Here is a 25203-nt window from a genome sequence, read left to right on the forward strand (position 1 = left end):
AGATTATACACTTAATATATTTACTGCGATTTATTCCATAATATTTTTTATTACATTCGCGACGTTTTGAATTAGCCGGCATGTGTGAAATTGCTGATGCAAAGTGAATAGCAGTGTTAAGCCAAGAGGTGATTATAATAATAAAAATAGGTAACCAATAATAGATAAATTAAAATAGATAAAAGTCGCGTAACAAAATACATACGAAGTATATACATACAACATTAAATACAACTTAGTGACTTAGATAATAATATTTTATATTTAATCAAGGTTAAAATGAATACCTAATAACAGAAAATGCTAATCATTATAAGTTGTTTTGTACTTTCTCATAATATGTACTCCCATAACTAATGTTTAATTTGTAAAGAATTAAAAAAATGAGATCTTAATGTATTAACATGCCGAAATTACAATAATATCTAAAGTTTAATATTAATATATGTACCTTTAAATTTTTATTTGAAGATAGATCATAGAATATAGTTATAAAAATAGAAAGCTTAGAATATTTTATAACATAGGCACTTCTTACCTTGAGCAAAAGTTCTAAGTTTCAATTGTATAGTATAACTGCTGCTCCACCTTTGAAACTGGTATGCATAACAGCTTCACAGCAGAAATATGCAGCGTGATCATACCTATCCTTGCAGGCTTACCATATACCCCGTCACCAGTGTCTAATAGGTCTACCTACATCATAAGCTGTCAGCTGCAAATGACTTTGTGATATTATTTTTTCAGTAATCATGATGAAGTATTGTCCTCCAAATGTGACACTTGGAGAGATATGGGTGGATCACGGCATATCACAATGTTTCATGGAGACCGTATCTGCTGTGTTCATAGGTGGATTCCTATTGGTCTTGGGAACCACACAAATTGTTATTTACAAAAGGTATTTATTCTTTTTTCTTTTTCTTCCATTCAATATTTTAAACTCATTAAACTACTGGTAAATTATGGTATTGGTATTTTTTTAATGCAGAGATGAGTGGACAAGCTGACGGCTCACCTGGTGTTAAGGGTTACTAAAGCCCATAGACATCTACAACATATATGCTACATTGAGATGTGAGTTCTAAGGTCTCAGTATAATTACAACGGCTGCAACACCCTTCAAGTTGAAACGCATTACTGCTTTGCAGCAGAAATAGGCAGGGTGGTGGTACCTACCTGTGCGGATTCACAAGAGGTACCAGTAAAATTGTGAGATTTATGTCTTTGAAAGTTAGGTGCAGAATGACCATCATCCCAATTTCTGCTACAAACATTTAAAAAGATTGAAATAGTAATTTACACAATGAAACCTCAACTGAAATGATACTTGTCTTTGTCATGTTTGTATTTCTGTAGCCACTTAACATCAGATGGGCTATCTGCATATACTTGCATTTTTTAAATGCCCTAGTACAGCTAGTTATTAATAAGACTAGAGATTTACTGTAAGATGTAAATAAGCTTCAACATTCTCATTGATTTGTCTATCTATGGGCTCTGGTAACCATTTAATATGAGGTGGGCTGTGAGATCGTTTCCCTATATATTTGCGTCATGTATTGTATGAGGCTATGTTAGCTTCATCCAACGTGTAGGCTCACAGGATTCAGCCTTGGAAACTGCTAATACCTGCCTAATCAAGAGCAGTGCTTCTCTGAATCTACCACAGAATCGAAACACAGAGATCTGGCTAGAAACCCAGTGGGCTGTGTCCCTTAGTGGCATTTGCAGGGAACAGTGTCAGTTGCTTGGATTGCCTAAAAGCCCTGATATTGAACTGGGAGCATCCGAAATGTGCTAGCCTCAGTCTAATTGTGCTATAACAACTATAAGTGTCATCATTGTCGGTTACTCTTGGCAGAACAGTTGTGGTCACGTGGAATTCTTGTTTATTCTCAGTAATCGGTGTTAGTTTAGAAATTGTTCTGTAGGAGTTTTATTGTTCAAGGATGTGAATGAATAATGAACTGTTGACAATGTTAATATGATAAGAACAATAATCAATATGTTAATAGCATAAATTTTATCTCCTGATATGTACAACAATAGCATATCAATATGATGTCATGGTTTGCAATATGAAGATCCAGGCTTTGTCTGAACTTTTCATTTTACTTTTGATTGTAAATCTTTTTAGAATTTGAAGTTATTTTAAGAATCAGATAAGTTTCAAGAGCATTCAAACAATAATCATCCTGCCAATATAGTCTGTATGCAGGCCACAAAATATAATCATAGTGTTAGTGGCACATTTATATAGCAAATGCTTTATAGATTTTGGTAAATTTTATGCTGAGTGGCCAATTTAATCCATACTTGTTGTTTGATAAAAAATCACGAATAATCTTCTAAACAAACTCTAAATTTTATCTTCTTCTTCTTCTATCTTCTTCTTCTATATATAAAAATGAATTGCTGTTCGTTAGTCTCGCTAAAACTCGAGAACGGCTAGACCGATATGGCTAATTTTAGTCCTAAATTATTTGTGGAAGTCCAGAGAAGGTTTAAAAGGTAGATAAATATGAAAATGCTCCGAATTAAATAAAAATAACAATTTTGTTTTTCCTTTGACGTATGCCCCGTCGGACGGATTCCTTTTGTTTGTTTTAAGTTTATTTTATACAAAAGCTTAGGTCTTTTATTTATCGATTAAGGCACTACGAAGTCTGCCGGGTCAGCTAGTAAGTAATAAATCTATCAATCTACAATGCAAATCATCAATTTCATCATTCTTTTTTCCAGACATGCCACTGAGGTGATGGATGTCCGATCATCGAAGCTTTTTGGAGTTCAGATGTTTTTTACTCTTTTAGTACCAGTGTTGGCTGTAATAAGGTTTCTGTTACAAGCATTATTGTTCAAAAGTGGTTGTGTGTATGGTTATATGGTAAGAAAAATTATATAAATAATATTGAACTACCTTTATAATTACTATTGTTTATATATTTCATTTAAATTAACTGTAGATCTATGGAGCACTGTAACAGAATAGAAGAAGCTTTGAAGTAAACACTAAATATAGAGTTGGTTTTATAAAATATATACACAATTGAAGAACTATACTTGCCCCCAAAATAAGAATTCGTTTGTATTAGGTATCTTATTCAGATTATTTTTTTTATTGCCTAGATGTGTGGACGAGCTCACAGCCCACCTGGTGTTAAGTGGTTGCTGGAACCCATAGACATCTACAACGTAAATGCGCCACACACCTTGAGATAAAAGTTCAAAGGTCTCAGTATAGTTACAACGGCTGCCCCACCCTTCAAACCGAAACGCATTACTGCTTCACGGCAGAAATAGGCGGGGCGGTGGTACCTACCCGTGCGGACTCACAAGAGGTCCTTCCACCAAAAATTGATTGAAAATAGACAATACACATACAGTAGCAGTTCCAAATTTTCACCAGATAATAGCAATACTTAAAAAGCGTATGTTTATTGAAAACGACAATTATTATTGCTGTCCGGTATAACAACAACTTAATTCTTTTTTTTTTTCAGGTAGTTGCATTAACAGTTACTCTGGTAGTATTTCCATTGTCGGCCTACTTAGCGATCCTCGAGAGGAGGTTCTTATTACCGTCCGTGCCTCCTAGAGGTCACGGTTTTGTACTCTTGGTTTTTTGGGCTATGATATTCGTATCGGAGAATTTATCATTTTTAAATATCAACAAAGAAGGATGGTGGTGGCACTTGAAAAAGTAAGTACATAAAATAATTGATCACTTTGTTGACGTTCGATAAGATTCAATTAGTGTACCTAGGTTCTCTATGGCACGATCGCGACAAGTGTGCGTGCATAGCGCGGCTATATCAAGAGCTTAGTAAATTATTGATTTAAAAGTCAGGTTTATTGACCTTAAGTGGTAACTGGAGTCCATAGATATTACAACTAAAACGTCGCCGCCTACCTTGAGCATCACCTTCGAGTCGAAATGAATGTTTCGCTTTCAAAAACTATACGTCCCACCACGAGTAAAATTACGGGAATCACCTCTTAATTAAATGAGTCATATGTAAGAAGACTTTATATATATATATAGGTATTTATAAAACGTACAAAATAAAATGAATACATCAAGTATGGTTAAAATAAAAACTAAACATACTCCGTATTGGAAATGTTTCTAATCGAGAACCTTTATTAAATGGATGAAGTTAGTTTTAGCACAGCAAATATTATAATATTGAATTTTAGTGTTATTAAACAAGTTAACCGCATTGTCCTCATATCGTACGGAAATACTATTGCTATCAATGTTTTACAGGATATATGTATGTAGTTCAACGTAACTCGAAACTAAGCCGCTTAGGTGCTACACCTATTGGATTGGATTGGATTAAGTTTGAAGACAACTCTAATATTTTTGATTACCTTTTACCTTTTTTCACATTGCCAATACCTTAACGATCATATCAGTAAAGTATTTTATTCTAACACCAATAGGAGCCGATTTTTATTGAAATAAGTAATGTATACGGGATTTAAGAATAAGTACAGTCGTTATTAACACTACCTACCATTACGTTTTAATCTAGAGTTTTTTTAAAATCTTTTTACAGTTTTTGGCCTTGAAATTAGATTTAATTATGTTTTATGACTCCCAAAACCGCAGAAAATACATTTGACTATACAGTTGTTATTTTAATGTAACTAACACTTCTAGGCAAAGTATCAAGATTGTTTATCCGTCTCATAATAATAGAGGCTACACATTTATTAAAAATCCATGATTTTAGCTCATGTTCGAGATTAGAGCCGCGTATCGTCCCTAAGCTAACTGCGAGGCTCAGCAGCGAAAAGCTTTTGCAAGAACTTTGAGCTGAATCGTTTAATAAATTAATTATTAAACCGTAAATTTGAAACCTTGTTACGTTCCTCGTCGAAACCGTCGCTTGTGACAAAGGGTTCGGCGAGTAAGCTAATCTATAGACACAGCCCACTGAGTTTCTCGGATCTTCTCAGTGGGTCGCGTTTCCGACTCGTTGGTAGATTCTGCGAAGCACTGCTCTTGCTAGGGCCAGTATTAGCAACGCATCCTTGTTTGAGCTCCGATAGCTCACCTACATTAGGGTACGTTAGGGTTACGCCTCTCAAGGCAATCAGTTTAGGTAGGAAAAAAAAACTTGTTACTTTAAACAGAGAACGATTGTATTAACTTACTAGCGACCCGCCCTCGCTTCGCTTCGGAAACATTAAAACACAGATGAAACCAAAAAAATAAAATAAAAAGAAATAAAAAAAAAGTAGCCTATGTTCATCAGGGACAATGTCGGCTTCTAATGGAAAAAGAATTTTTCAAATCGGTCCAGTAGTTTCGGAGCCTATTCGAAACAAACAAACAAACAAACAAACAAATCTTTCCTCTTTACAATATTAGTATAGATAATAGTTTTTTAACATTCTCAGTCTTCAAGATCGCCTCGAAATGTCATTGTTCGTCGGTCGTTACGTGTCGTGTATGATAATGTTCGTGCTCGGTATGAAGGCGCCGGGCATCATGCACCACTTCGACTACTTAGAGGACGAACACGAAGGCCGAAGGAATATACAGCCACGCGTGAGTATTCAAGAGTTGCATAAGCGGAAACAAACGAAATAGTTTCTATGCGATATCTATTTGCAGATAACATAGCCAAAGTTTTTACGAGAAATGAACGAGTTACTGGTGTAGGACCGCTTGTGAGTCCGCGCGGGTGGGTACCGCCACCCTGCCTAGTTCTGCCGTGAAGCAGTAATGCGTTTCGATTTGAAGGGTGGGGCAGCCGTTGTAACTATACTTGAGACCTTAGAACTTATATCTCAAGGTGGGTGGCGCATTTACGTTGTGGATCTCTATGGGCTCCAGTAACCATTTAACACCAGGTGGGCTGTGAGCTTGTCCACTCACCTAAGCAATAAAAAAAATGCAAGGGAGGGTCAAGTTCGCAGTGTAAATTTGATATTGTGGGTGGATGAAACCCCTATCGAATAAAAACCCGCTTCGCTCTTTGACTGCGTGGTTTTTGTAATGATTAATCGCACTACGTATGCTGCTATGTACGAGAAGAATATTTCATTCGTTTTGATGAGACATACCTACAGTAGATGCGAGATTACGATCTCGAAGTAGGCTGGGGTATTTACGTTGTGTTATGTGATAACAAGCTTTATTGGATACAGCCCTTGAACGACGAAGCATTTACAACTCTAAAGAAAATAGTATTAGAATTTTTAAAATTTAATTTGATATAGAAAACTTTTTTGATGAAAAAAAATCTCTCTTTCACGTCATCTATCATCATGAACAGTTTTGAGTAATTTAAAATGTCATGTCCATTTCAAAATCATTTAAGTGTGAAAACAGAAGATCAAGATATCAAATTTAAATTAAAGGTTGTTTTAACGTGAAAAATTATCTGACTTCTTACCATATTACATTTCATAACGTTTGCGAGAAATATACAGTTTGATAGAGATATTATAAGTCTTGATAAGTTCCTGAAATGTATATATTTATGAAAAAATAAATAATCGATTAACAAATCACAATAAGTCACGACTGTTTTTATTAGATGTTCCGTCAATGGAGCACTACTTTTATTTGTACACTCCAGTGAGATTTGACCATTAATTTTACTAAAATAACTCATCATATAGGTCACAAACGATATTTCTGCATTTTCTCCCTGGTTTCATTATTACTTATGCGAATTCTGTTCGTTTCTACCTGCCCAGTGCGTTCTGGACGGCAGTGTGTATACCTGTACTAAAACACAACCCTAATGAAAATTAACATACCATTCGTCTTATTAACACACTCGTTGAAGAGCGGGTCAACCCGCCAGTTATTTTGTACGTAATGCATTGCTGTCCGAACCGCAACCGTTCAACATCAAATTCATATCAAACATTCTTTGTCGTCAGGATGACAACAGATCGACGTTCAGAAATGTGTTTACGAAATTGCGCACACTCCTACCGTTCCTGTGGCCGAAGAAGAATTTCATCCTCCAACTCTATGTGCTCATATGTATACTGGCTCTCATTGCTGGAAGAGCTATCAATCTATACGTCCCTATATACAACAGGCTGATATGTAAGTAATTCTGTGAAATTGAATACAAATTTAAGGATGTTTGAATTACATGCAGCTGGAATCCTTGAAATATGGAGTCCTAAAACGCGATATTTTGAAAACTCACTCTAAATCTATTCGGAGAGAAGAAATCATAAGCATTTTAATTTTATCATAGATGCTAGTTATACTGAGAAATGTTGTTTCTAATTAATTGTTCTATAATTGTATATCAAGCTTACATTGCGGGAAAGGGACAGAGCGAGCTCTGTCAATCCCTACATGAAACGTTATGCCGGTTCAGCTTTTGAAAAGCCTATTTAAATTGTTTCTTTAAAACCAATATCACAAATAAATACAATATAGTAACAGGGGCGTATTGAATTGGTTCTCGAAAATGAAAGTAAATGATGGTGATAACACTACCTATAATATTCAAATTTGGTTTATTATGCTCGTAACGTAGTTAAAGATCAGCTGCCGCGCGAGGTCAATGATCTCGTCGGACGATTTGAACCCCTGATCATTTGACCAACTTTTTTTTAATGTAAAAATGCTATGTTTAACCGTTTTGATGTTTGAAATGTATTTTATTATTTTACAGTTAACAGCATATCGGAACCGCCTCTCTCCTTCCGCTGGGATCTGGTATTGATATATGTGTTTTTCAAGTTCCTCCAAGGAGGGGGTACCGGCGGAATGGGTTTATTGAATAATATGCGTTCGTTTTTGTGGATCAAGGTCCAACAATACACCACAAGAGAGTTGGAGGTAAGGAGATATTTAAATGTCGGGATATGTAAAATATAAAACACTTCTTCTCAAAACGGCTCTACGGTAGTGGAGGTTGGCGATTTAAAAAAATAACATGCTTTTCTGTCATCAAGAGAAACATTGAGATATTTGGAGATTAATCGACATCTACACATCTACTTTCCATATTTAAACAAATGTCAATATAATCGAATTGTAACAAACTTCACTGTGTGGTCTATACGTTTGCGGACAGTTACTTTTACAACGTTTGCAGAATTAATTTGATAATAACATAATATCAGGCCATTATTTTGGCTGTGCATTGTCTGTTTTATATGAGCATCAAATTTGGATCTCAAAACACGTGTCATAATTACCCCAGTCGATAGCTTTATGGAAATTCAAAAAACGTGTATAAAATATAAACGGCCGTCTGGTGTAGTGGTAAGTGAGATGGTCACTACACAAGTGGGCCGCGGGTTCGAATCCCGCCATTTGTATGATAAATATAAAAAAAATGTCTTTTCCAGGGTTATGGATGTATATTAACACGTTGCCTGTTCGTGCATTATATATAATGCATTTTTGGTCCAGCTGTGACGTTCGTGCATTATAAGTAATGCACGATATTCTAGCTGACACGTCTGTGCATTAAAACTAATGCATGCATGAAATTCTGTATTTTAGTTGTTTTTGAAAGTGTTTTTTGAAAAGCACTTACATGTACTTCATAAGTACATAAAATGAAATAGTTAAGCCGAAAAAAAAATAATGAGCGTCACTGGTACTTAACCAAAATACTCTGGACAGGCAACGTGTTAAGTATATGTATGTGTATAATAAAAATCTTACGTTTATTTCCGTTATCTGGTACCTGCAACACAAGTTCTTTACGAACTTAGCACGGGACCAGTTAACGCGGCGTGACTGTCTAAAAAAAAAAAAATGCCCCACGAGTATTTTGTATCAAAATTGGGAATATGAGTAAGAGACCACATTCTTTGACTTTAATATTTTGCTTTACATTGCAGCTGGAACTGTTCAAGCATCTCCATGACTTGCCTTTACGCTGGCATTTGTCTCGCAAAACCGGAGAAGTCCTCAGGGTGATGGACCGAGGAACGGATTCTATAAACAATCTCCTCTCGTACATTCTGTTCTCTATCACTCCAACGCTGGTCGATATCTTGGTGGCAGTCATCTATTTTGTCACGGCGTTCAATATTTGGTTCGGACTGATCGTTTTTACTACAATGATCCTGTATATTAGTAAGTTTAAATTATCGTTTTCATGAAATAAAATATGATTAGCGCAAATTTAGTTCAAAAGCATTATAAATGGTTTATTTTGAGAACAATCATTTTAACAGTACACAAGTATAAGTCACTTTAAGTTACGTGTGTAGTTTGTTAGAAAAAAATGTGACCTACCTGCGGTATTTGAACATCAGCCCAGCCGCATCGCTTGAAAAGAGTACACCGGCCTTCTTATCCGTTAGTCCATAACGACTTAATTATAACAAATAACAGCTTTCTCAATCCAGGGGCAATATTATTTCATAGATAGGTGGACGAGCTCACAGCCCACCTGCTGTTATGTGGTTAGCGGAGCTCATAGACAGCTACAACGTAAATGCCGCCATATACCTTGAGATATAAGATCTAAGGTCTCAGTATAGTTACAATGGCTGCCCCACCCTTCAAATCGAAACGCATTACTGCTTCACGGCAGAAATAGGTGGGGTGGTGGTATCTACCCGCGCGGACTCACAAGAGGTCCTACCACCACCTATCAATAGTATTTCGTAAACGCTCAATGTAAAGCGAACAAACATACATCGCAGGCGGGGAACGGTCCTGCTTCTGGGAGACTATGCTCCGCGCGTCAATAGATATTAAATTGTGCTAAGAGTGGTTTTTTTTTAAATGTCTATAGGAAAAATAGTCTTAAATAGTCTTTAGGAAAATAGTTGTAATTTATACTTTTTGTATATTTTTTTTATACTTTTGTCGCTTTGTTTGCCCCTGTTCGTTTCTCGATTAGGGTCGTTATAACAATATATCTGTTGTTAATGATGTCTGTGTTCTTGCATTGTATGCTTTCAATATCTTTAATACAAGAACATTAGTTAAGAGTACAGCTAGCTAATTTGATCTGTTTACAACTTAACTGGTGGTAAGACCTCTTGTGAGTCCGCGGGGGTAGGTACGACCACCCTGCCTATTTCTGCCGTGAAGCAGTAATGCTATTCTGTTTGAAGGGTGGAGCAACCGTTGTGGCTGTGCTGAGACCTTGGAACTTATGTCTCCGGGCGGGTGGCGCGTTTACGTTGTAGATATCTATGGGCTCCAGTAACCACTTGGCACCGGGTGGGCTGTGAGCTCGTCCGCCTATATAAGCAACAAAAAAAAAAGTATTTACCACTTAGATGTCTATTAACAAAAAAACAATCTAATATTTCAGTCGCAACAATAGCCGTGACGGAATGGCGCACGAAGTTCCAACGTCGCATGAATCTCGCCGACAACGAGCAGAAGGCTCGCTCGGTCGACTCTCTGTTGAACTACGAGACTGTTAAATATTACGGAGCGGAATCTTATGAAGTGATGTCTTATAGAGAAGCCATCCTTAATTATCAGGTCAGAAAAAAAACATACTTCTAAAGTTAGGAGACTATGATGATCTCATGTCTCAAGGTGGGTGAGCTCATTAACTCTTTTTACATTGCTTAGATGGGTGGACGAGCTCACAGCCCTGGTGTTAAGTGGTTACTGGAGCCCATAGACATCTAAGACGTAATTGCGCCACCCGCCTTGAGATATAAGTTCTAAGGTCTCAAGTATAATTACAACGACTGCCCCACCCTTCAAACCGAAACGCATTACTGCTTCACGGCAGGAATAGGCAGGGTGGTGATACCTACCCGCACGGACTCACAAGAGGTCCTACCACCTCATATAGAGTAATAGAATATATACAATAGAACTATATATTATAAAGATAAACAAGAGTACAAAGGTATATTGAGCCGTCCAAAAAAAGTATTGACTGCATATGGTGTGGTACATGAATTCACAATAATATTATGTTATCAGGCTTCCACACGCGGCTTCCCTTGTCTGGCCTGTATAGTGCTAGTCATAGTTTTATCTCGTATAGACTTTATATTAAGCGGGCCGTGGGCAGTGGGCTGAATTTTGGTCAAAATCTGTTCAGTGGTTTGGGCGTTAATGCAACACGCTATTAAGTTACTCGATATATACGCTATAGTTCGTATTAATGTTATTTGTTATTTAACACGTAATTTAATTCCAAAACTGAGGGGTCTTTATTTTGTTTTTCAGAAAGAAGAGTTTAAATCATTGTTCACATTAAACATTTTGAACACCATTCAAAATATCATCATCTGCAGCGGTAAGTTAACCCATAATAATAATAACAAAATATAATATTTATTCAAAAATACCCCAATTGTAAAAAAATCATCTTGGTTTTGAAAATTCTCGTCTCCTTATTGAACTTATTTATGGATTTTTTTGTATACTTATCATTTGTTTCACAGCAATTTGCTTTATACACGTAATTGGTTTTGACTATATCAATTTTAATACAGATAAAAAAACGTCAATCATGATTGATAATCGCTAACTACAAAGGGCTTTGCATACACCATTTTGGATTATTGTTTGGGATTTAGTATTGTTTAAGCTTTTCTAGAATTGTACTAGCACGTGGTTGCGTCGACGACACAAGGCTTTTGGTAATCGGAAAGCAGAAACATGTGATTTTACATTTTATTAGTGCAATGCAGGATGACCTATCTCGTATCGATATTGTAGAGTCGCACTCGTGTCGAGTAATGCGACTAGAGCGGTGTTCGAATCCGTCTGATAAAAATGAAACCCGCAATAATTAGGTATTGTGATTTACCTAATCACCACGCAATTTAGACTTCTTCCTCCTACTATTCAACTTAGACCACCTCAACTATCAAGGTTGGTGGCAGAATTCAATTTGTGATGTATATTACCGCTTAACAGCAGCGGGTCATGGGCCACAAATCACAACCATTACAGTGCATTACATATTAGCTAAATCGTACAAATAGTACCTAAATCTAATCCTGGATTGCAGTTTAAATGATATATGCACTCAGCAAACCCGTATTAATGTACATAGCGAGCGAGCCTACAAAATTGGCTATTGAAATCAAAATTACAGATTACGAATAAAAAATAAAAAATACAAATAAAAATAATAATGAGTTACAGAAGAAAAAAACAAAAAAAAAACCAAGTAAAAAAAATCCATACGTAGTTTGCCTATATAACGCCGTAAAGGGATTTAACACTAGTTATAATCCCATTCTTTCAACGTTATATTAACAAACACATACGTCTTCGTGCCACTCCACGGTCAATACACAGTAAGAATGTACACAGTGAGGTCGGTTGAAACAAAGGTATATTTTTGAATCTCATAAAATTATATTTTGTTTGCAGGCTTACTTGCTGGTTCGTTGCTCTGCGTGTCGTTGGTGGTGAAGACGGCTGAATTCACTGTCGGTGACTACGCTTTGTTCGCGTCGTACATAGTGCAGCTTTACGTTCCCTTGAATTGGTTCGGAACATATTACAGGTTAGACTCCTTTAGAGTTCCACGAGTTTGATACTAATCTGTGGCATGTCGAAAAAATGGTCTCTATATCTATAGGCTACAAGGACGATTAAAAAAAACTTTGTTGCGCTGGTAACCCTAATGTACAATAATTAAATTTGAAGAGATCTGTTTTTGAGGCAGTTTGTGCTAAAACCCCTCTATGAGGTTAACGTGCGACAAATAAAATTGTAATGATTTTCTGTTTCCAATCGCGTATTTTCAATAGTAAATGGTTTTTTTTTTTTTATGATTGAAAGTTTACTGGTGGCCCGAAGGCCTTTCCAGTTTCACCAGGACAGGTGGGCGAGCAAAGGCTCAGCCAAGAGGGGTGGGATTTGCTAACAACTGCAAGAGCGCCTCCGAAGGAGACCTAACAACTCAAGAGCAATTGTTTCGCGAATGAATCTACTACTGTATCGGAATCGCGACCCGCTGAGAAGATCCGGCGAGAAACTCAGCGGGCTGATGCATGGGTTAGGTTGCACGTCGACCTCTTTGTCGAGTTCGACGAGTACGGTTACCGGGGTCCCTAAGCCTGCCCCTAGTATTAGAGCTGAAGGCATCTAATGCAAAGGTTATTGGATCTGATGGATCCGTAAGGACGTGTCTAGGGCGTCGACGGTGACTGGCTCCTGCATGATCAGGATTCGGGGAGTAGTCAGCGGCGGCAACGATAAGGCGATTATCATGACGCATAGCCTTATCGAAGTATCGTTCCGACGCTGACTTCATGTATTTCCGAATTGATTCGAGGACCAGGTCGTCGTGTAGGTCAACGTTCCTAGTAAATGGTCTAATAGGCAGTACCATAGGAATGTTAGTGGTATCAAAACTCAGTTTCACAATAGCGTTTCTACTTATATTGAAAATTTATAGAGCTGCTCTCTTTTTTCGCGTTAATGGTTGTATAATTTCGCGGCCCATTTGGTGGCTTTACTAAAAAGAGTTAAAAAAATTTTGTAAATAGTGGATATCGGAACTCATCAATGTGAATAATTTTAGTGGTGGTAGGATCTCTCGTTAGTCCGCACAGGTAGGTACCACCACCCTGCCTATTTCTGCCGTGAAGCAGTAGTGCGTTTCGGTTAGAAGGATGGGGCAGCCGTTGTAACTATACTGAGACCTGAGATCTTATATCTCAAGGTATATGGCGGCATTTACGTTGTAGATGTCTATGGGCTCCAGTAACCACTTAACACCAGGCGGGCTGTGAGCTCGTCCACCCATCTAAGCAATAAAAAAAAAAAAAAAAATGTACTGATAATTTCCACAGAGCTATACAGAAGAATTTCGTGGACATGGAGAACATGTTCGACCTGCTGAGGGTGGATACGGACGTGCGCGACGCGGCCGGGGCGCCCGAGCTGGTGGTGCGGCGCGGCGGAGTCGAGTTCAAGCACGTGTCCTTCGGATACGGCTCCGAGAGGCTCGTCCTTAACAACATCAGTTTTAAAATCGCCCCCGGAAGCACCGTTGCATTGGTCAGTATTTCTATACTATAAAGAGGAAATATTTGTTTGTTTGTTTGTATTGAATAGGCTCCGAAATTCGAAACTACTCAACCGAGTTTGAAAAATTCTTTCACTGTTCCCGAGTGGCATAGGCTATAATATTTTTTGACAAAAAATTAGGGATCTTTACTAAAACTCTCTCTCTAATAAACTAAAAACTCTCTTTAATAAAAACTCTCTTTAATAATGTAACCCAAGGTGTAAAAAAATTACCTAAAATATTCTTTACATCGCATGCCCTGCGAAAACTATTGATGATAGAATAAAATAATGTACTACGACTTTGTAGGACACACTATTATTATTTACAAAAAGCGTCGCGGCAGCATAGGTCTAACTATTATAGTTATGCCGCAATAAGTGTTCTTTAATTTAAAAAAAATAAAACGATAAATATCGTTGACATTTTTGTTAAAGACCCGAGCGGAGCCGGAATGGTCCGCTAGCATATGTATACAATTGAATTTCGAATTTTCCACAAACCGCAACAGAACGTAACTGCATTATCTGTGACGTCGTTTGAGGCCAAAATGCACGACGAGGTAAACGTCGAAAATACATAACATATGACACCACTAAACAAAATTGTATTTAACCATTTAAAGAAATAAAAATTGATTTCGTTTCGTATCGATTACTAGAATATATTGTTGTTGGCGTCTCAAATGAAGAATCATCATCGTTGACAGCTTATTACCGTTCAGTGTTGGATAATGAACCCTCCTAAGGCACGCCGCCAATCCACCGCCCCCTATCCTGTGTATCTAATCGCCACACGTCCTGCGTTCACAAAATAAATAATAATGTAGTTAATTATATTTTTAAAATAAATAAATTGGTCTTTAATAAATCGTATTCTTCAGGTCGGGCCCAGCGGCGCGGGAAAATCGACGATAATGCGTCTGTTATTCCGTTTTTACGACGTGAACGAGGGCGCCGTGCTGGTGGACGAGCAGGACGTGCGCACCGTCACGCAGGCCTCGCTGCGCGCCAACATCGGCGTCGTGCCGCAGGACACGGTGCTCTTCAACAACACCGTTAGGTATCAACCTTATTGGTCTTTGGGTGGACGAGCTCGACGACGACGTCACAGCCCACCTGGTGTTAAGTGGTTACTGGATCCCATAGACATCCCCAACGTAAATGCGCCACCCGCCTTGAGATATAAGTTCTAAGGTCTCAAGTATAGTTACAACGGCTGCCCCGCCCTTCAAACCTAAACGCATTACTGCTTCACGGCAGAAATAGGCAGGCCGGTGGTCACAAGAGGTCCTACCACCAGTAAAAAAGGCTTCTATCGAAACAACAGTTCATACAGACCAGCCTTTCCCAAAGTGGGCGATAACGCCCCCTTATGGGCGCTGCAGGCTTAAAGGTGGGCTGTATGAGACCTAGAAAGAAAAAATGGGGGCGTTGTGTAGAGGCTTGGGAGGCGATTTGTAACTCTCTCTCTCTCTTAAACACCGACTGAGTTCTCGCTATAGTTGTTTTTTAGTAGGTGAAAACAAGGGGGCGCTAATTAATGATTTATTCTCAAATTGGGCAGTAGACAAAATAAGTTTGGAAACCTCTGATATAGGCTGTATCACACGGTTTTTTTTCGGCCACAAGAACCCCTGTAAGCCAACACACATAGGACTGCTTTGCGACAGTCATTCTATTAAAAGTACGGTAAAAACTGAAACTTAGAACTCGTGTCTCTCAGGGTAAGTGGCTGCATTTACGTTGCTGATATCAATGGGTGTGGTAATCACGTAACACTAGGCGGGCCGTAAGTTCGTCCAACAATTTAAACAATAACAAAAAGTAATAAGTAGGATGGTGGTATTTATCTTTGGACGATTATATCTTGGAATCTCAGATACTAGGAATCACGATAACTTTAATAAAGCTAGCAATAATGTTCACTGGGTATCTAACCCCGACCTATAGACAGCGCACTGAGTTTTCGCTGGATCTTCTCAGCGGGTTGCAATTCCGTTGGTAGATTCAGCGATGCACTGTTCTTGCTAGGGCCAGTGTTAGAAAAGTCTCTCAGGTTGAGTCCCGTGAGTTTACACACCCGCTGAAACCAGAATAACCCCTAGGCTACTGGCAATTAGAAAAAAAAACAGTCTCCGAAGTACAATAAAATGACCTGACTTATTAACCACTTTTTTGTTATAGATACAACATTCAATACGGAAGATTGAACGCGCCCGCCGCTGATATAATATCTGCCGCCAAGAACGCGGACATTCACGACCGAATACTGACGTTTCCCGACGCTTACGACACGCAGGTATTTCGAACTTTAATTTATTCCAAATGCTTGGTTTGGTATAGGGTAACTTAGACGCGTTTATCAAACGATACGTATGTATCATCAATATGTTGAACAATGGGTGAGTGCCAAAAATAAAATCCCCAGACGCTCTTTACGTACTTTTTGAAGAAATATGTAATTGTTTTTTTTTACTAAGCTAAAGTATCTCTACTAATACACACATACAGTAGGCGCGCGAGTTCATGTCCATCCTGAGGAATGCGGTAGTGCTGTGACCTAGTTAACCATGGTAATGTCGATAATAACTACCGATTTAGTTAACAGCTGTCAATTTGGTATAATGTAACTTAAGGTAATTTTCCAATTTATGAAATAAAATAAATGTGATAAGTAATTACTTGTTTATTTCTAATAGAGAAAGTTTATTTCTAACAGAGATTTTTTTTTAAAATTCCAATTCAATCACTATAAAATGAAAAAGCAACCGACAGATCAGACTCGGAATCAGTATTTATCTTTTTTCAGTAGGTTTTTTTCTACCTGAACTTGTTGGAAGCGGAGTAGTCGTGGTTAAATAACACAATAGCGTTAGCGTAAATTTTCGATATCGAAAAGCGTGCGTCACAACCGTCACGGACAACACTCGACGTCAGACAAATGCGGGGGGCGGGCGAAGGTGGGGCGAGATGTCCCCCGCGCGTCGCCTCTGGCCCCGATGGACATGAACTCGCGCGCATACAGTTCATAACTTGTGTTACAAGTTGCCCCAATTCTGTCTGATGCCATTAAACATCGTTATAACCAATTTTAATTTAGGTTGGAGAAAGGGGCCTTAGGCTGAGCGGTGGCGAAAAGCAAAGAATAGCTATTGCACGAACGATCTTAAAAGATCCCGCCATTGTCCTGCTCGATGAAGCTACTTCTGCGCTAGACACGAACACAGAAAGAAATATTCAAGTAAGCGTAAATCTTCTAAATATACTTCAATCATAATCGCTACATGTACGACGGAGCAACAATTGAGAACCCTTTACCGATCGATTTGGTCGATTAATTTCTCGCTATGTTTGTTCCAAAATTCATGAGAAAATGTTCATTCAATTAGCGATAGTAGACTGTAACCGAGTTAGTAACGCAAAATGTGTGTGCAATGTCAAACGCGGTAGAAGCAAAACCGTCAAAAGTATTTTATCTTCTTCTCTCATAGGCTAAATGCTATAGATGTATGTATTACTGTCGAGTTTAGAATGTTTAGTTTTATCGAGAAAAATTAACGCTTCACATTAAATAATCCCATGCAGGATATTATTATATGTTATCTGTGCCGGAAATACAAGCACAGGACAAGATAAACATATGATGAACTATCTCACAGAGCAATCACAAACGATTTTCGCAACAGAGTTTGTAGGCAGCGGCTTGGCTCTGCCCCTGGCCTTGCTGAAGTCCATGGGCGACGGTAACCACTCACCCTCAGGTGGGCCGTATGCTCGTCTGCCTACAAGGGCAATAAAGAAAAAAAAAAGAAATGTACAAGACGAGAAACCCATTCGCCTATAAGATTTACACGCATCGCCACCATACGGTACGAGTTGAAATGAAACTTAAATGAACACAAACCTTTTTCAGGCCGCGTTGGCACGAGTGTGCGCAAACAGAACTACCCTTATAATTGCACACAGGCTCTCAACGATCATTCATGCCGACGAAATACTGGTCCTTAAGGACGGTGAGATTATCGAACGTGGAAAGTGAGTGTTTTTCCGTTCCTTATATTAAAAAAAAAAAGAATGCTATCGAGACTACTTCGCGGCAGAATTACGCAAGACGGTTGTACTTATCTGTGCGGGCTCGCACCCTACAATTATTAATTCCACATTTTTTTTGCATTTTGTGGTTTTTTTTTGTTGCGTACCCATTATATTTCTCTCACGTGACAGTCTTCCGTGAACATATTACGTACGTACGTACGGTAAAAATAGAAAAGAATATGGTACCTACTTTTGGTTTCTGGAGACAGCGTCGAAGACGTAATTATATTGCATTCAGCTACCCTACCCTTCAGAATAACGTATGACCTGCTTTGAGGCATTTTTTTTAAATGTTTATATATAGATAAATGAGCTCACGGCCCACCTGAAATTTAATAGTCACCGAAGCCCATAGGCAGCGCCAACGGTAATGCTGCCACATGGGACATGAGTTCTAAGTTCCAATTTTGCAGTATCTGCACTACCCACCCCCTTCAAACCGAAACGCATTACTGCTACACAGCAGAACTAGATAGGGTGGTGGTACCTACCCGCGCGGGCTGATAAAACGCCCTGCCACCAGTAATGCCTTCAAGTATCAGCCTTCAAGCATCAAAACACATGAAATTGCGGGTTCTATTTTAAATGTAGTAGGTATGTAAATATTTGTACAGTAATGTCGATTCTTTAATCTAAACAGCCATGAAGCCCTCCTAGCGCAGGCCGGGTTCTATGCGTCCATGTGGCAACAGCAACTCGAGAATCGAAACAGCAACGGTAACAACGATGATGACGTCAGCGGCGGCGAAGGGAACAACAACCAGAGGAGCCAAATCGTCGCGCCCGTGTTCGGTCACGGCCATGGTCATGGGCATGGTCATTAAAACGGTTTTAGAAAATCAATCAGGGTACTAGGAAATGGTTCGTGGGACAAGTCGTTTAATATCGTATTTAGTAGGGTAGTTGACTGTTGTCGTTTTTTATTGAATACCCTACAATTTCATAAGAAGTTTTGAAGGGAGAAAAATGAGTATCGTGACGCACGTGAGCTTTGACGCTATGTAATTTTAGTGCGCTCTCTTTCAAGCGTGAAATTAAAAAAAATACAATTTCTGAGTAATGACCATCAGTCAATCTACTTATTGCTTGTACACGGACTTGACAAATCGCTTTCTAGATGAAAGCATTTGACTGATATTTTTATTAAGGATGGCGCAATATTATATTTTTTGTGTAGTTTATACAGTGAATACAGTGAAGTAGGTGATGTTGTACATTAATAGACATTGTGCTGGTGTAAATGTGAAATGTACCTTCTAGTATTAATCACGTTGACGATAAATTTTTGTTCTGTTTCAGTGCTATCTAATAAACTTGTTTTTTTTTCTAATTTATTTATTAATTTTTTTATACACATGTAAGGCATATTTTGAAAAACAAAGGACTCTTCGTTCGAAAAAAATATACGTTTACTTTTCAAAGGCATTTTCCTCCTAGAAAAAAAACAGTGCATAAATAACGAGTTATGAAATTAAATAAATATCTTTTAAATATAGAAAAACTCACGTCTGAAATCGACGGTGGTGTGTCATCTGGTGATCTCAGACCAGCGACTGATCGCTTTTGGTCTGTCAAATTGTAAATAATACATTTAATACATCACATATATATCTATACTAATATGTTCCGTTATAACTACTGAACTTTGACTCCGATTGACTTGAAACTTGGTATCCATGTAGGAAATACATGTGCTTAATGGATAGGCTAATATTTATATGAGTTTTGGACTCCCTTATAATAATGACAATAAATAATAATGTTAATTTTAAATGCACAGCGAAGCGGGCGAGAACGGCTAGTACTTTACTAAATCCGTATAGCTCACGTCTTTTCTTTAATAGTTAAATAACAACTTACCAAAATCATGAGGCGGTATCATTACCGTTTCTGTTTTAAGATCTCCGTTTGTCGATTTTTTTAATTCTTTAAATTTACTATTCTTCATTTGGTATTCCGCAACAGACAGAGTGGGCCGAACTTTGGCAAACTCTATGCTCCTCAAAGAATTATCTAGTCTATGCTCTATTTGGTCTATGGTCTTCACGTAATCGGAAGATATTTTATGAGCTACCCTCCTTCCGTGTTGCAAGTTCAAAACCGGTTCGTATAAGTTTTTTTCAGTTGTCAACGATCGCCTAATGTATTTTTCACGGGCATTCTCCTCGCTTATCACGTGAGACCTCGGCGAATACGTAAGAAACATTAAATTTTTACGATGGGTCTCTGATATTGGTCTGTAAATTAATCAAATTGAACTTAGAAGTACCTGGCGATAAATATTGCAAATTGAACTTTTGAAAGAGTCAAACGGCTAATTTCGGCTCTGTAGAGCGCTATCTCTATCGCACAAAATGATAACAGTCCTATATCTATAGGGGCTGCACTTTCGCTACTACCCGCATTTGAACATCGACTGGCAAATGTCACTCACATAAGTCCTGTGCAATTTTAGACCTTATAAGTCGACGATGAGAAAAATGAGTACACATCTATAGCTTGTTAAAGAGCATTTTAAAAAATTTAAAAATCATGTTGCTTCTGACGAATGAAAATCTTGCGCACATACCTAATTATGTGTGCGAGATTTTACAATAACTATTCTTTCGATGGTGATTATTGTGATGAAATGGCCTAATAGTATCGCTGACTTTTCAACTAGATTGAAAAGAAAATCCACATATACGTGTGAAATAGGATGTTTACGCCTCTACCGCTCTAAGGTATTTCGGGCTTAGGGATTGCAAAAATAACTATTTTTAGTCCTTGATGAAGTCCACTATTAGGAATACATTACAACATTTATCGATGTTGAAGAGCGGATTTTGTCGAGGAAAAAAATTTAATTGCGTTGTCCTAGTCCAACAAGACGAGCTAGACGCGATTTTAACAAATTCGCGGAATCAGTCGGGATTTTTCGGCTAACTTTTTGGAATGGAAGGATTATTGGTGTGCCCAAAAGCCTTTCCAGTTTCACCAGGACAGCAAGCTCAGGGTACGCCAATAATGAACCACACTGTAGGAAAATGATACCCCTCCCCGCTTAGCTTACTATGCAGTTATAGTAATGAGCAATAGACGTTAGTCTGTGGTTTACGTGCAGCGATCCACCGCGGTCGCTGACGCGAATAAACATGTAATTATACGTAGTGTTTTATTGACCGCTCCGATTAGGTTTATGGAGGACAACACGCAACAAACAACCAACGCACACGCCTCTGCCTTCATCTCCCTAAAAACCTCACAACACTATAGGATCTCGATGAATTTTACTTAACAAAGATAGTAGCGTACTTATAGTCCTTCAGAGTGGGGCCTGGTATTTCATCTGTGGCAGTCACCTCTTCATATAACCGAGTTAATACAGAACGTCGCATTTCAGTGTCTGAATTATCGTCTGAAGGCCGAACAAAAGCGGTTGGTCGTCGACTACTTTCTCGGGCTGTCGGTGGAGACATCGCTGTTGGTGATATACGTACTTTCCTGTAAATCAATAAAATTAATCAAAAAATTGTCAAGACCAATCAGTTTTGAACCAGGTAATCGGTTGAGCATAATTGAAATTTAGGTACAAGAGAAACGTTAAAACTTTATATTTGAGTCCATCTACATAGTATAAAACAAAGTCGCGTTCTCTATCCCTATATCAGTCTCTCTTTATGTATGCTTAAATCTTTAAAACTACGCAAAGGATTTTGATGCGGTTTTTTTTAATAGATAGTGATTAACAAAGTGAGTAACAAATATTACATGTGAAAGAAGTGAAACTTCTTTTGCGGTGTGTAGTATTGTGGTTTACTTCATTTTTCTTCCTTAAATAAAAAAACGAATTTCTCTTGTAATGCTGTGTATAAGAGAAACGACCTAGCTCGCATAATCCTTTCCTCCTCTCCACGGTCGAGTGGTTCGCGAGACGGTCTTATTTATTATCCATATTCTCACTCTCATTCTTCCTAAATTGTATCATTTCTCTCTAGCCGTAACGAATCTGTCGCAAGTTAAAGGACAAACCCGAAATCCATACAAACTTGGGCCTGGCGTTACAGTGCTAGAATTTGGGCATAAGTTACAATACCTAAGAAGGTTTCTTGAGCCCAATTTTCAGGTCTCCCAGCAATGGCCAAATTGGTAAAATCAGACAATGTTTACATTTTGAGGTTATGTTTATTGTTCGAGATATTTTAATAAAAACGATATTTTTGAGGCTGTTTCCTACTAAAGATGAGTAATTTTTTACGAAACCTGTTGCAGCAACAGGTTGCTTTAAAATAAAAATGGATCCTGTTACGAAAAATCGCGTGTTAGGTTGTTTACGAAAACGAACGAAAGCCAAAAATTAAAAACAAAGTAATGCGAAGCGCGCTGCGCACGAAATGATTTTTTAAGGGATTTTATGACCTGGTAACTAAGACCTTTAGGTCAGTCTTATTTTAATTTTAATGAAAACTTTTTGAAGTGAAACTTCTTTATCGGCGTTGGAAAAAAATTTACCGTCACATTTTTCGGTTACGCGTCACATTTTTCCGTTACGCGCCATCTGTTTTGTATTCATGTCTATGATAATAAAATCCTTTTGTTTAAACTTTATCTAATTTAACTTTTTTGTATTCATGTCTATGATAATAAAATCCTTTTGTTTAAACTTTATCTAATTTAACTTTATTTAACCAATTTCTAGAAAGTTGCATGTAGATCATTTTTCGAAAAATAAGGCCATAAACAAGTTTCACTTCTTACGTGTGTACACTAGTACACGCACACATTTTTTTTATATGAAAAACTATAATATATTTTATATGATAACTTTTTTATATAAACTAAAAATCATTACGTGCTCCCTTAATATCTCATCACATTTCATTTCATTTTATTTCATGCCTTTTTATTTTTATTTTTTATTGCTTAGATACCCATCGACGAGCTCACAGCCCACCTGATGTTAAGTGGTTACTGGAGCCCATAGTCATCTACGACGTAAATGCGCCACCCACCTTGAGATATAAGTTCTAAGGTCTCAGTATAGTTACAACGGCTGCCCCGCCCTTCAAACCGAAACGCATTACTGCTTTACGGCAAAAATAGGCGGGCGGGAGGCGCGGACTCACAAGAGATCCTACCACCAGTAAAATTATTAATGTAACTACACCATAGAAAAACTCAAAGTACCAAATCAACTTTTTCATGTTATATTTAAGATTGCCAGTTGAAAATATTTTGTATTGCTGCAGTTGCCGACATGATTTCGTGTCATAACTAAATGGCACAGTTATTTATTTCTTTTAATGATTTTTGTTAGTAGATTTTGGTGCTTTACGTTACGTTATTCAATGAGATTAAGTTTATAGTCTGGCCGGCCAAACATGGCACAACTAAATAGCGGCAATCCAGAATATCTTCAGTTGGCAACATTAAAGATAACATAACACGATTTGATACATTTGTATTTTTCTAGGGCATAGTCACATTAATATAAAAATGCAAAACTATCCTTTCATGCTATATTTAATGTTGTCAGTTGTAGATATTTTGAATTGCCGCCATTGGAAGTAGTTGTGTCACGATTCGATGGCCATACTCTATTTACATTGATTAAAATACCTATAAAAACAGTCATTTATCCTAAAGCAAAAGAGTATTAATTATTTTTTACACTCGATTTCCACTAAATCGATCCTATTTTATAGATGCTTTAATTCTAATCCGCACGTTTGTGGAGCTAGCTACGTATGTATATTGAAATAAGTATTGCAGATGTTTACAAAGATTGTTTAAAACAAAAAATTGAATTCAACTTATTTTCTACACTTGGCCATTGTCAATGAAGCTAAGATTTCAATAGGTTAATCAAGCAAAATAGACGAATTTTTTGGTACATATCCCATTCGTGTAACGCTTAGGCCCAAAATGGGGTTTCTCCTTTTACTCTCAAAGCGCCTAAAGAAGTCTCACTTCAAAAAATAAATATTTCAGTTGATAATATGTAATTATTTTTGAGTTCCTCCTACCTGCCGATGTTGGTAGTAGATTCATCAATATCTGAAGATTCATCAAAGCTAGGCTTCTGTATAATATGTATCCTTTCCAAATCTTCGGGCCTAACGAAACCTGTCTGGCGTCTTTTAATCTTTGTATGTACCTGCTTGGCTTCGTCAGGTAGACTGATGGAGACTTTCCTAAAAAAAAAGTGAATTAATAAAAATGAAACACTTGCGCTAAACACTCTTTCGATAAAAAATTAATAAAAAAATAAATACCTTTCCTCGCGAGCGCGGTGATCTATCGATGCTAATCTGAAAATTATACAGATAAATAATGTTGATGAATTATTAAATAGTTGTAAAGTATTTATATTATGATATGCAACCTACCTGAACCTTCTAAGCTCATCGTCCGTGATCAATTCTGACCTGAAAAAATATAGAGCGTGATAATGTTAAAATAAGCACATATTTTCAATAAAAATTATAACGTCTCACTTTCGAAAGTCTTGAAATAAATTGAATTTTCCAGTTCCCCCCGCAATATTTCTGATCACGTCACCGGCAAAACTAACGCGATCGACGTTCATTCTAGAACAACCAAAAAATTAAAAAAACACGCACAACACGCAATACCATGTAGCCATCGATAGATGAATTAACTTACTTTATATATTTCCTGATTTCCTTTTCATCGTCGGAAGCCAATGATTCCACTGCAAAAATCTAAAGTTTAATATGTAATTTAGCGTTGTATGATGTATGTATGATCGACCTGAAATGACCTATAACGGCGTTCCTTCAAAGGAATGAGAAGTTTCACTTCAAACGAGGCTTACAAATGTATTTTACGGTAGGGAGCGGTCCATTGCTCATGGGCGGCAGCAATTTGCATCCAAGTGGCCTGGCTATTCATTTGTCTTAAAATACGAAAGGGACATAAATCTGACCATCAAATGAACTTTACCTGAACTTGAAACCGATTCATCGTCATCAAGATCAAATAATTCAGAAGAAAACTGTTTTGTTTCATGTAAGAAGATTTGATCCTTTTTTAAATCACTCTCTAGGCAGTAATTGCCTTTTAAAAATCTAAAATGAGATAATATTATCCGATATATTCAACAGTAATCTTATATATAAAATTCTCGTAGCGCA

At 37.6% G+C, this 25203-nt stretch overlaps 2 protein-coding genes across 3 annotated transcripts in view; one reads left to right on the forward strand and one right to left on the reverse strand.

Moving 5' to 3' along the window:
- abcb (ATP-binding cassette transporter subfamily B) lies at nt 1-19397 on the forward strand. 2 transcript variants are annotated; one of them, XM_012695405.4, is made up of 17 exons: nt 1-150; nt 748-901; nt 2746-2890; nt 3507-3706; nt 5416-5566; nt 6913-7084; nt 7668-7834; nt 8851-9088; nt 10284-10459; nt 11165-11234; nt 12323-12458; nt 13753-13960; nt 14854-15032; nt 16157-16271; nt 17073-17213; nt 17886-18007; nt 18708-19397. In XM_012695405.4, the coding sequence occupies exons 2-17, from the start codon at nt 753-755 to the stop codon at nt 18889-18891; spliced, it is 2553 nt and encodes an 850-aa protein (XP_012550859.1). In that variant the 5' UTR covers nt 1-150; nt 748-752; the 3' UTR covers nt 18892-19397.
- The window catches only part of LOC101741687 (NK-tumor recognition protein), an 8870-nt gene continuing 3048 nt past the window's right edge, over nt 19382-25203 (reverse strand). Inside the window, exons 8-17 of the mRNA XM_004932109.5 lie at nt 25013-25137; nt 24713-24761; nt 24544-24636; nt 24436-24474; nt 24322-24357; nt 24073-24240; nt 21362-21550; nt 19928-20304; nt 19574-19635; nt 19382-19500 (exon numbers count right to left, since the gene is read on the reverse strand). Coding sequence (XP_004932166.1) covers nt 19477-19500; nt 19574-19635; nt 19928-20304; nt 21362-21550; nt 24073-24240; nt 24322-24357; nt 24436-24474; nt 24544-24636; nt 24713-24761; nt 25013-25137 — 1162 coding nt within the window. The 3' untranslated portion in view covers nt 19382-19476. The remainder of the gene's footprint in view (nt 19501-19573; nt 19636-19927; nt 20305-21361; nt 21551-24072; nt 24241-24321; nt 24358-24435; nt 24475-24543; nt 24637-24712; nt 24762-25012; nt 25138-25203) is intronic.

This window comes from Bombyx mori, chromosome 8, assembly GCF_030269925.1.
Source record: "Bombyx mori chromosome 8, ASM3026992v2".
In the NCBI taxonomy this organism is placed as follows: domain Eukaryota; kingdom Metazoa; phylum Arthropoda; class Insecta; order Lepidoptera; family Bombycidae; genus Bombyx; species Bombyx mori.